This window comes from Nerophis lumbriciformis, linkage group LG17, assembly GCF_033978685.3.
Source record: "Nerophis lumbriciformis linkage group LG17, RoL_Nlum_v2.1, whole genome shotgun sequence".
NCBI classification, from domain to species: domain Eukaryota; kingdom Metazoa; phylum Chordata; class Actinopteri; order Syngnathiformes; family Syngnathidae; genus Nerophis; species Nerophis lumbriciformis.
This window is the reverse complement of record NC_084564.2, coordinates 1,159,035-1,172,500: the sequence shown is the minus strand read 5'-3', so window position 1 is coordinate 1,172,500 and position 13,466 is coordinate 1,159,035. Positions and strand designations below refer to the sequence as shown.

Sequence of the window (13,466 nt, the reverse complement as noted above, 5' to 3'; positions counted from 1 at the left end):
TCAGAGGTCAACACTCTTTCAAGGCAATGACATACCTGCCAACTTTTGAAATCAGAAAAACCTAGTAGCCCCCTGGCTACTAGGTTTTTCTGATTTCAAAAGTTCTTTTCTTTTTCTGATTTCAAAAGTTCAATTACAAGGGCCACAGGCCCCGGTAGGTCCAGGACAAAGTCCTGGTGGGGGGTTCCTTCGCCCCCCGACGCAAAATGATTATTAGCATTCAGACAGGTTAAAATGTTGCTAAAACCATCACTTTTCTATCAGTCACAGTGACTTTTCAAAACAAAAATGTTACAGCAAAAATCATATGGGTTGATTGTAAGGCTGAAACGACGCGTCGACGTCATCGGTTACGTAAATATGTCGACGCCGTTTTTGTGCGTCGGCGCGTCGCATATTTACGTCACTCTACTTTACTGTCATGGCGGAGCGCAAAGCAGACGATGCGAGCGAGGGGAAAAAAGCACGCCAAAAGTCGTCAAAAGTGTGGGAGTATTTCAATAAACGGCCTAATAATGTTGTTGTATGCACACTGTGTCGAGCGGAAATGGCCTATCATAGCAGCACAACGGCTATGAACGAACATTTGAAAAGAAAACCCCCGACAGCGTTCTTGCCATCACCATCAACAAGTCAATCGTCCGCGTGCGTATACGTTGTCATTATTACACAAAAACATGAATGTGTCATTTGTATCTGCGTTGTAAATTCATAAACTAAAGCACCGTTTCGCTCTGAGAGGCGCGTTTGGCGTGCCTGTTCAGTGTTTACAAAGACGCGCTCCTCTTTAACGCTGTGGAGAGGCGGCGGCGGCGAGCGAGCGGCGAGGCGGGGCGCGCCGGGAGCGACGCCGCAATCGTGCCCAGGTGCGCGATCCGCGCAGTTGGAAGAGAAAAGACTTTGTGTAAAATTAAAAGATTGTAAACCTGGCAAAGCCGTCTGGCGTCCAGTCTGTCGGTCCTGAAAGAACCCCACGGCACAAGACGTGTCACAAACGCTAACGTTAATTAGTTGTGCAAATACCTTTTACAACATTAACAGTTACATATACTATGTACAAACCAACAATTAACTTTCACTTTAATCATACTATCATTGTTGTGTTATTAAGCAAAATAAGCAATACTTTTACTTTTGTTGAAATGTTTACACTGTACACTTTTTTGTATTGGATGTTTAGCTTTATTTTTGCACATTTTAGCAAATAAGCAATACTTTTACTTTTGTTGAAATGTTTACACTTGTTACAGAATATTTCCGTTTTGCACTTTTTTGTATTGGATGTTTATCTTTATTTTTGCACATTTTAAAGCAAAATAAGCAATACTTTTACTTTTGAAATGCTTATACTATTCCAGAATATTAAGATTTGCACTGGATGTTTACTTTTATATTTGCACATTAAAAAGCAAATAAGCTACTTTTAATTTTGTTAAATGTTAAAAGTTTTAAATGTTTACATTGTTACAGAATATTTTGTCATGTTGTTGTCAATGTTGACTGAGTGGCCGTACTTTTTTTTTTGTAAATAAAAGCCATGCCTTTTGAAAAAACTGGCCTACATTTATTTTTTCCTCTTCATTTAAAAAAAAAAAAAAAAAAAAAATCGGTAAAAGGAAAAATAATCTATAGATTAATCGAAAAAATAATCTATAGATTAATCGATAGAAAAATAATCGTTAGCTGCAGCCCTAGTTGATTGACATGTTTATTCTGTAAGCTAACTTCAATAGTTTGAAATTATTTTGACAGTTAATGCCAGTTATCCTGTCAACCTTTCACAAGACTTCAATTTGTTCATTGAAAGTATAAACACTTTTTACAGTAAACAAATGGTAAAACAGTACTAAACAATTCCATTAAAAAAAAAAATTGGTGTCATTATTAACTTTCTGTCCAAGCTTGTATAATCTACTGCCTTGTTCAATTGTAAAAAATATCCTGTGCCTAAAATTCACATTTCTATCACAATGATCATACTGTAAACATGGTAAGCTAACTTCATTAAAATTAATAGTCCTGTCAATAGCATGGAATTACAATTCAAATGTAGTTTTTTTGTAAGCCTTTCAAAAGAATTCAAAATATGAAAAATGAATGAAAATTAATTGAAGCCATCAGACACTTGAAAAGTGGCACATCACATCTCTAATGTAATCATTTGAACTTTTCAACAGAAATAGCACTGCAAAAATATTAAGGACATACTTCTGTATTTTGGTAGTTATGCTGTCAACATTTAACAAGATTTCTTCAACTTGGACTTGAAAGCATAAATAGTACAAACACTTTTAACAGTATAACAGTACTAAACAATTCCAATAGATAACATTGGTGTCATTACCTTTTTGTGGCTAAAATCCAAATTTATTCTATCAGATTGATCATACTGCAAAAATGATATGGTAACTTTATGATAAGTTTACTTGAAGTGGCATAAAACACTGAAAGTGATTGTTCCTATAACCCCTTTGTTTCAAATGTTTGTTCCACTTGTGGCAGTCGGGCACCAGCATACCGTCTTTGACAACTTGAAGTGGCATAAAACACTGAAAGTGATTGTTCCTATAACCCCTTTGTTTTAAATGTTTTATGCCACTTCAAGTTGTCAAAGACGTGCTGTGAAATACAGCCGACAGGATTGCGCACCAAACACGAAGCAAGGCCAAAGTGCATGCATGGTGCAGGAGAACAAAGGACTTCTTTCATTTAAGGTTTGTGATAAACCGTCAAACTCATTCGTTAAAAGGACTCTATAGTAATATAAAGTGAGTTTTTCTGGACATTATCATGCAAGAAAAGTTTATTTTTGGGACCGCGATCACCGCGTAATGATTTTTAAAGGTTGCATTACAAACATTTAACTGTCCCATGTGATCAGCCAGTGCGATTGGAAGTCCATGCTCAATTATTGCCTCCGTAAATAAAACTTCGGCATTTATCACATCCAAAGAATCTGTTTGGGCGACGAAAAACGTTAAAAGTTTTCCACTTGTATCGCTAGCAACGGCATTAGACTTGTGTTTTTTTGTCCCAACGTGGTCTTTTACATCGCTAATTCCTCCGTGTCTGATCAAAAAATCTTGTCTGCACAAGGTGCAATTCGCGTAGTTTTCACCCTTTTTTTTTTTTAAATTAATGAAAAACCGTATTTTTTATCACTGCAACCGTAACCCGGAATAGGTTGATGAAAACCGTACTAATTACGGGAAAACCGGAGTAGTTGGCAGGTATGCAATGATTGACGGTGACATGCATGACCTCCTGGTACTTCTCCAGCGCCATGCTGGTCTCGGCGGCGTCCTGCGTCTCGATGAAGATCAGCTTGTTCTTCTGGATGTTCTCCAGAATGCCCTACACACACACACACACACACACACACACACACACACACAACTTGGCGTCATGCTACGCTTGCCGCATGCTAACCGCTATACAGACACTGACCTGCTCGTACCAGGACGCCACGATGTTCTCCATGTAGACGTAACTGGTGAAAAAGGCCACGATGCCATCAGGAACGACAGCGGACATCTCCAGTAAGAGGTTGCCGTAGTTACGAATCACAGCTGGAAAAGGAACATTTTCAAAAGGGTGTTTGACGCCATTCAAAAAGACGTTTTGTCGGAGGAAGATATTTACATACCGTATTTTCCGCACTATTAGCCGCACCTAAAAACCACAAATTTACTCAAAAGCTGACAGTGCGGCTTATAACCCGGTGCGCTTTATATATGGATTAATATTACGATTCATTTTCATAAAGTTTCGATCTCGCAACTTCGGTAAACAGCCGCCATCTTTTTTCCCGGTAGAACAGGAAGCGCTTCTTCTTCTACGCAAGCAACCGCCAAGGTAAGCACCCGCCCCCATAGAACAGGAAGCGCTTCTTCTTCTACTGTAAGCAACCACCCGCCCGCGTAGAAGAAGAAAAAGCGCGCGGATATCACCGTACGTTTCATTTCCTTTGTGTGTTTACATCTGTAAAGACCACAAAATGGCTCCTACTAAGCGTCAGGGATCCGGTTCATGAAAAGACGCAATCTCTCCATCCACACACGGATTACTATTTCACAGCAACTGATATTCCTGTGAACCGCACTGTGGATACAACGGGAGCACGTACGGTGAATATTCGCACCACAGGGAATGAGAAGTCATCCTTCACTGTGGTTCTAGCTTGCCATGCTAATGGCCAGAAACTTCCACCCATGGTGATATTCAAAAGGAAGACCTTGCCAAAAGAGACCTTTCCAGCCGGCGTCATCATAAAAAGCTAACTCGAAGGGATGGATGAAGAAAAGATGAGCGAGTGGTTAAGGTAAGTTTAAGTTTACGCGAAGAGGCCGGGTGGCTTTTTTCACGCAGCTCTGTCCATGTTGATATACGTATGTTTGTGATTGCACATTTGCGTACATTTTGGGAGTGAACAGAGTTGTTAGAACGCTGGTTTTTAATATATTATTAAAGTTTGACTGACCTATCTGACTGTTTTTTTGACATTCCTTTAGCGCAGTTAGACGCGGCTTACAACACCGGGCGGCTTATAGGTGGACAAAGTTTTGAAATATGCCGTTCATTGAAGGCGCGGCTTATAACCCAGGGCGCCTTATGGTGCGGAAAATACGGTATATCCGAATTTAAGTTGTACTTCTTTCATTTCTTAGTCATATTTGAAAACAGCTCGTGTTTTCCATTTCTTCTCTTGATGCTCTGTCAGCAAGTAAACTGTGTGTGTTAACCTTGAGTTCTTTGGAATGTATTATGGCTAGGGAGACGTTGTGCTTGTAATATGGCTAGGGAGGGGGAAGGAAAGAGGGGTTTTTGGCGTTGGGAAGACAGACCATTTTGGGAGGCGCGATAGAATGTTCGAGAGTTAGACTGGTCTCAAAATGTATATTGGCAAAGCTTTGAAAATATACAACAAAATACCTATTCTGTCTCTGGTGGTTTTTCAACTCAGCTTTAAGTGTCGTAAAGAGCTAGGGAGAGAATTGTGACTTGAATTCCCTGGGAGGAACAACTGGTCCAAAACGCAACAATTTCCACTCACCAAAATCCTCTCTGGTCTCAAACTTGGAGCTGAGAGCCACCTGGTCGTTCCCCCGTCCAACAATCTGTGGAGACAAGACGATGGGATGAGAGCGGGGTCACGGGGGGGACGTGGCCGGTGTTTGACGCACCAGCGGGCACAGACAGGTGCGTGCCAGCGTCATGGTGAAGGACGCCACCGTGACGGGCCGGAAGTCCAGGATGCGAGGGTAGATGTCCAGCGGGGACAACGTCTGGCCGGGGACAGAAAGCTTTGAAGTCACCACGACAAGATGAAGAGGCTGAAGAGGAGGGCGAGCAACTTACACCCGAGGTTATGACCACCGACTGGAACCTCTGAAAGACCGGCTTGATGGCGATGGACGGGTCCATGCAGCTGAGGAGCGAGAAGACAGACCACACCCAGTCCTCAACTTGTTGGAAAATACAGTCGTCCCTCGCGATAAACACATTTCCACAAAGAAGGATTATTATTAACAAATCAGATATTTTCATAGAGCATTAAAATTATTTTAACATTGGATTAACTGGCTGGAATAAAAAAGACAATATAACATACATCCATAAACGTGGACACATGTGAAAAAGTGCAATATATTTATATGTAATCTATTTATTTATATATATTTATTTATTTTATATATATATTTATTTATTTTATATATATATATATATTTATATATTATTTATTTATTTATATATGCACCTTATTGCTTTTTTATCCTGCACTACCATGAGCTTATGTAACGAAATTTGGTTCTTATCTGTGCTGTAAAGTTCACATTTGAATGACAATAAAAAGGAAGTCCAAGTCTAAACATGAAATAACAGCCATATAGTCGCCTTGAGTGTGTTGGACTGTACATTACAGTATTCGCCACTAGACTGGAAGATCCTCCAAGCATCACCCTGCCTCATACTTGCCAACCTTGAGACCTCCGATTTCGGGAGGTGGGGGGAGGGGGTGGGGGTGGGGGCGTGGCTAAAAGGGGAGGGGTATATTTACAGCTAGAATTCACCAAGTCAAGTATTTCATATATATATATATATATATTTATTTTATTATATATATATTTATATATATATATATATATATATATATATATATACAAATAAATACTTGAATTTCAGTGTTCATTTATTTACACATATACACACACATAACACTCATCTACTCATTGTTGAGTTAAGGGTTGAATTGGCCATCCTTGTTCTATTCTCTGTCACTATTTCAGAACACACACATTATACAAATATACATTATAAAATCAATAAGAAAATGGGAGCTCTAATTTGGGAGTCTGAATTAGGATCAGAAGTTCCTATATAAACATTGCGTACTCACGTCGCCTTTTTGTATTGATTACTGCAGCTTCATTCACAAATACAAACTACAACTCACAAACACTTTAGAGTTAGGCTCCACCATCAGAATGTGTACTTAAACTTATAAAGATCACATGGATATTATTCAGTGAGTTGATTCACCAAAACTAACCTGTTATACAGGAGGAAAAAGCACACAGGACGTTTCAATTGTTCACAGACTGGTGGCTCTCATCAGAATGACAAGACACTTCCGGTCTGCAGGTGATAGCATTCAATTGGGAAGAAACGCCCTACTGCCCCCTACTGACCAATGTGAATACTGATAAATGTGGAATGACAGCTCCAAAAACGAATTCAAACCACACAATAAAATAATTAAATCAACACAACAATGTGACACATTATGGGTGGGTCACATATGCATGTACAGTAGATGGCAGTATTGTCCTGTTTAAAAGTGTCACAACATTGCTGTTTACGGCAATGTTGTGAACAGGCTGTCAACACGTCACTCAGGTCCGCATGGAGCTGGAGGGGGCGTGGCCTCCAGCTCCGCCTGAATTTCGGGAGATTTTCGGGATAAATTTTGTCCCGGGAGGTTTTCGGGAGAGGCGCTGAATTTCGGGAGTCTCCCGGAAAATCCGGGAGGGTTGGCAAGTATGTGTCACGCCAAAGGCTCACCAACGTCACGTGGAGCTGATGTCGAAGATGAAGTGCATCAACAAAGTTCATTTCCACTTCAAATGTGCCCAGACAGCAGTGGTGCTTCTAGTCCAGTGCTTCTTAACCTTGTTGGAGGTACAGAACCCCACCATTCACCCAACCCTTCTTTAGTGAAAAATAAAGTTGTTTTTTTTCAAATTCAAGACAAAGTTATATGTTTTTGGTAACACTTTAGTGTGGGGAACATATTCTAAGTAACAAAGACTTCATTTAGAGTTATTTAGTTAGGGTTAGAGGGTTAGGGTTATAATAAGTACCGTATTTTTCGGACTATAAGTGGCAGTTTTTTTCATAGTTTGGCCGGGGGTGCGACTTATACTCAGGAGCGACTTATGTGTGAAATTATTAACACATTTGCGTAAAATATCAAATAATATTATTGATCTCATTCACGTAAGAGACTAGACCAGGGGTCGGCAACCCGCGGCTCTAGAGCCGCATGCGGCTCTTTAGCGCCGCCCTAGTGGCTCTCTGGAGCTTTTTCAAAAATGTATGAAAAATGGAAAAAGTTGAGGGGAAAAAAATATATTTTTTGTTTTAATATGGTTTCTGTAGGAGGACAAACATGACACAAACCTCCCTAATTGTTATAAAGCACACTGTTTATATTAAACATGCTTCACTGATTCCAGTATTTGGCGAGCGCCGTTTTGTCCTACTAATTTTGGCAGTCCTTGAACTCACCTTAGTTTGTTTACATGTATAACTTTCTAGGACATGTTTTATGCCACTTCTTTTTCTGTCTCATTTTGTCCACCAAACTTTTAACGTTGTGCATGAATGCACAAAGGTGAGTTTTGTTGATGTTATTGACTTGTGTGGAGTGCTAATCAGACATATTTGGTCACTGCATGACTAATCGATGCTAATATGCTAGTTAGGCTAGCTATATGTACATATTGCATCATTATGCCTCATTTGTAGCTATATTTGAGCTCATTTAGTTTCCTTTAAGTCCTCTTAATTCAATTTATATCTCATGACACACTATCTGTATGTAATATGGCTTTTAATTTTTTGCGGCTCCAGACAGATTTGTTTTTGTATTTTTGGTCCAATAAGGCTCTTTGTTGTTTGTTTGGTAAACGTATAGCATGTTCTATATGTTATAGTTATTTGAATGACTCTTACCATAATATGTTACGTTAACATACCAGTTGGTTATTTATGCCTCATATAACGTACACTTATTCAGCCTGTTGTTCACTATTCTTCATTTATTTTAAATTGCCTTTCAAATGTCTATTCTTGCTGTTGGCTTTTATCAAATACATTTCCCCAAAAAATGCGACTTATACTCCAGTGCGACTTATATGTTTTTTTCCTTCTTTATTATGCATTTTCGGCCAGTACGACTTATACTCCGAAAAATACGGTACTTAATAATGACTAGTTACGAGCAAATATGTTACTAATTTGCATGTTAATAGGCAACTAATTAATGGTGAATATGTTCCCCATACTAAAGTGTTACCATGTTTTATTACTGGTGCACAAAATGAACCGTTCATGAACATCACCTTGTTCAAACAACAAAACCAACACAGTGCATAAACTCACAACAAATTACACACCTGCAAATCAGTCTGACTTCTGCTGTTGTCGTATCCGTAATACGCCGATAGGGAGAAGTTTTTATTTACACCAGGGGTGCTCATTACGTCGATCGCGAGCTACCGGTCGATCTCGGAGGGTGTGTCAGGCGATCACCAGCCAGGCATTAAAAAAAATAGTCCTAAAAATGAGCGATCATAAATCTTCACTATGACGTCACTTGATTGACATTCACGGCACCCGAGGGTCTTCTGAGATGACGCTGGCTGCTGCCAGCTCATTCAAATTACCGACTGGAAGGCGAGAAACACTTTATTTCAACAGACTCTGGCGCCGTACCTGTCGTCAAAACTCCAAAGACCGACTGCACAGTTGCACAATAAAAGCGCTTCTTCATCCTGCCTGCGCTACCAAAATAAGAGTCTCAGAAAGCTGGCGTGCACAAGCTAGCAAGCTACGGAGTTTGCCGACAATGTATTTCTTGTAAAGTGTATACAAAGGAGTACGGAAGCTGGACAAATAAGATGCCAAAAACCAACCACTTTCATGTGGTATTGGACAGAAAGGAGGACTTTTTTTCTCCTCCATTCGAAAATGCGGACGTTATCAGCACCACTGTCTGATTACAATCAATGCAAGTCATCACAATCAGGTAATACACCAACTTATATTCTTGTCTTCATGAAAGAAAGGAATCTATATGCTTGTATTATCTTTAACCACTTTTAACAATATTAACTATATGTGTTAAACATGCTTGTATTATCTTTAAACACCTTTAACTTATTAACAATATTGACTATAAGTGTTAAACATGCTTGTATTATCTTTAAACACCTTTAACTTGTTAACAATATTAACTATATGTATTAAACATACTTGTATTATCATTAAACACCTTTAATTTATTAACAATATGTGTTAAACATGCTTGTATTATCTTTAAACACCTTTAACTTGTTAACAATATTAACTATATGTATTAAAAATACTTGTATTATCATTAAACACCTTTAATTTATTAACAATATTAACTATATGTGTTAAACATGCTTGCATTATCATTAAACACCTTTAACTTGTTAACAAAAACATATATTTCATAAATAAGTAAATATAAATGATATATATGAATGAGGTAGATCCCCACGACTTGATCAATTGAAAAGTAGCTCGCCTGCAGAAAAAGTGTGAGCACCCCTGAGTTACACCCATCTGAACAGGTCAGCCACCTGTTTAAAGCCCGATCACAGTTGAAATCTTGAAATGAAGGGCCTTTAATGGCCAAAACATTAACCTGGACAACATTTTAACACCTGGTTGGCTCAGATTTTATTCTTTTCATTGCATTCACATGCTGCAGTGGACAATTTAGCTTCATTATTAATGCAGTATCTGAAGCACCGTCTCCACGTGTGTTTATTGACAACAGGGTTATAACCTGGACACGTTAGCTCGTCGGTATGGTAACACGTGACGTGACAACAGCGGCGGTGTTAATGAAGCAGCGTCAGGCTGCTCACCGTGAGTGAAACGCTCGGTGAAATCGCGGATTAACGTTAAATATATGACGAGCCGCGAGCAATGCAGCTATAACTTATCTACCTACAACCTATATTACCCTCGTATTTTGATCCGGTCGGTCCGTTCTTTTACTCCGCCGTCTTCTTCTTCTTCTGGCCCACCAGGTGAATTAAGTGCTATTGGCAGAGTTACAATGCATAGTAGGCTACCGCCACCTACTGCACCGGAGTTGTAACTACAAGGTACATTCACAGACAGAGTCCCATTGCTTTTATGAGCGGTCGAGCGAGTCAGAAGCCGAAAAATCCATTTGTGGCGGACGTAATTCTTTCGTGGCGGGCCGCCACAAATAAATGAATGTGTGGGAAACACTGCTTTATTGATTACCACAACATAATAGAAAATGAGACAAAAATACTGCAGTGTAACGCATACAACTTCAATAAATACTCAATTGAGGTTAAAAAATGTGTAGAAAATGCTTAAAAATGTCAAAGTTGCAATATTTGAAGACACGACTGAAACGTAAATAAGTGATGGAGCCGCCTACCTGAAGTGCAAGACGGGGTTGGCGATTGTTGGCGTCCGGTCCTCAAAGGGCTCGATGATGATGGTGAAACCTTTAGAAGGAGAAGAGTCCATCAGGATGAAGTGGGACCACCAGGACGGCGGCGAGCGCACCTTGGCTGTACGTGCTGACCAGCGTGGCGAAGTTGGAGATGAGCGTGACGGCTGAGAAGTCTGCGATGTCTGCGATCTCCAGGGTCCGTAGCAACGACTGCAGACGCTCCGCACAAAACCTGCGGGGGAGATGCAGGGCGTTGTTCCAATGAGAGAAGGGTGGGGGAGTCACATGACACCAGGCCACGCCTCTGCAAGGTGCAGACCTGAGAGGCTTGCGGTCGATGCAGACTTTCTCAAAGATGTCTTTGAGGAACTGCGGGGCGCTCTCCTGCACGACGTGCTGCACCCTCAGACGAGACTTGAGATATTCCATGAAGCGCTTCAGGAAGCCCACAAAGTGCTCTGCAGTGCGGATGGTGCCAGGAACTGCCTCTGTGGCCAAACAAACATCCAATCGGTGCATCCGGCAAAGGAGAACGGGTGAAAATAAACAATACCTTGCAGGACCTCATCTGGCAACACGGGATTAGCGAGATACACGTCCGTTTCCCGGGCAACGTTGGCCTCCTTCAGGCCCTCCACCAGCCGCCGGTACTCCTCCTTCAGTTTGGCAGCGTCCGTCTCTTTGATCCTGTCACATGACAGGAAGTTGAATTGTTATTAATATGCACTTTCTATTGAACATTTGCATACCTGCCAACTTTTGAAATCAGAAAAACCTAGTAGCCAGGGTCCAGGGGCCGCAGGCCCCGCTAGGTCCAGGACAAAGTCCTGGTGGGGGGTTCACTTTGCCCCCCGACGCAAAATGATTATTAGCATTCAGACAGGTTAAAATGTTGCTAAAACCATCACTTTTCTATCAGTCACAGTGACTTTTCAGAACAAAAATATTACAGCAAAAATCATATGGGTTGATTGACATGTTTATTCTGTAAGCTAACTTCAATAGTTTGAAATTATTTTGACAGTTAATGCCAGTTATCCTGTCAACCTTTCACAAGACTTCAATTTGTTAATTGAAAGTATAAACACTTTTTACAGTAAACAAATGGTAAAACAGTACTAAACAATTCCATTTAAAAAAAAATTGGTGTCATTATTAACTTTCTGTCCAAGCTTGTATAATCTACTGCCTTGTTCAATTGTAAAAAATATTCTGTGCCTAAAATTCACATTTCTATCACAATTATCATACTGTAAACATGGTAAGCTAACTTCATTAAAATTAATAGTCCTGTCAATAGCATGGAATTACAATTCAAATGTAGTTTTTTTGTAAGCCTTTCAAAAGAATTCAAAATATGAAAAATGAATGAAAATTAATTGAAGCCATCAGACACTTGAAAAGTGGCACATCACATCTCTAATGTAATCATTTGAACTTTTCAACAGAAATAGCACTGCAGAAATATTAAGGACATACTTCTGTATTTTGGTAGTTATGCTGTCAACATTTAACACGATTTCTTCAACTTGGACTTGAAAGCATAAATAGTATAAACACTTTTAACAGTATAACAGTACTAAACAATTCCAATAGATAACATTGGTGTCATTACCTTTTTGTGGCTAAAATCCAAATTTATTCTATCAGATTGATCATACTGCAAAAATGATATGGTAACTTTATGATAAGTTTACTTGAAGTGGCATAAAACACTGAAAGTGATTGTTCCTATAACCCCTTTGTTTTAAATGTTTTATGCCACTTCAAGTTGTCAAAGACGTGCTGTGAAATACAGCCGACAGGATTGCGCACCAAACACGAAGCAAGGCCAAAGCGCATGCATGGTGCAGGAGAACAAAGGACTTCTTTCATTTAAGGTTTGTGATAAACCATCAAACTCATTCGTTAAAAGGACTCTATAGTAATATAAAGCGAGTTTTTCTGGACATTATCATGCAAGAAAAGTTTATTTTTGGGACCGCGATCACCGCGTAATGATTTTTAAAGGTTGCATTACAAACATTTAACTGTCCCATGTGATCAGCCAGTGCGATTGGAAGTCCATGCTCAATTATTGCCTCCGTAAATAAAACTTCGGCATTTATCACATCCAAAGAATCTGTTTGGGCGACGAAAAACGTTGAAAGTTTTCCACTTGTATCGCTAGCAACGGCATTAGACTTGTGTTTTTTTGTCCCAACATGGTCTTTTACATCGCTAATTCCTCCGTGTCCGATCGAAAAATCTTGTCTGCACAAGGTGCAATTCGCGTAGTTTTCACCCTTTTTTTTTTAAATTAATGAAAAACCGTATTTTTTATCACTGCAACCGTAACCCGGAATAGGTTGATGAAAACCGTACTAATTACGGGAAAACCGGAGTAGTTGGCAGGTATGCATAATAATAAGACGAACTCTTCTTAGGTTTTTCATATTTATTCTGTTATTTTCTATTTTATTTATTGCTATTATTACAACTACAATACTATTAGTCTCTCATTGTGATGCATTATTTATATTTTAATATTTATTTTTAAAAATGTTTACCGTATTTTTCGGAGTATAAGTCGCTCCAGAGTATAAGTTGCACCGGCCGAAAATGCATAATAAAGAAGGAAAAAAAACATATAAGTCGCATTTTTGGGGGAAATGTATTTGATAAAAGCCAACAGCAAGAATAGACTAATGTCTTTCTAATGAAAGGCAATTTAAAA

General features: G+C 39.4%; 1 protein-coding gene across 1 annotated transcript in view; it reads right to left on the bottom strand.

Annotated features, from left to right (window-relative positions):
* ercc2 (excision repair cross-complementation group 2) overlaps nt 1–13,466 on the bottom strand; it is a 42,967-nt gene that overhangs the window by 2,528 nt on the left and 26,973 nt on the right. Inside the window, exons 10-18 of the mRNA XM_061972178.1 lie at nt 11,304–11,437; nt 11,070–11,238; nt 10,864–10,982; nt 10,733–10,802; nt 5,359–5,428; nt 5,184–5,285; nt 5,054–5,117; nt 3,448–3,569; nt 3,262–3,354 (exon numbers count right to left, since the gene is read on the bottom strand). Of these exons, the coding sequence (XP_061828162.1) occupies nt 3,262–3,354; nt 3,448–3,569; nt 5,054–5,117; nt 5,184–5,285; nt 5,359–5,428; nt 10,733–10,802; nt 10,864–10,982; nt 11,070–11,238; nt 11,304–11,437 (943 nt within the window). The remainder of the gene's footprint in view (nt 1–3,261; nt 3,355–3,447; nt 3,570–5,053; nt 5,118–5,183; nt 5,286–5,358; nt 5,429–10,732; nt 10,803–10,863; nt 10,983–11,069; nt 11,239–11,303; nt 11,438–13,466) is intronic.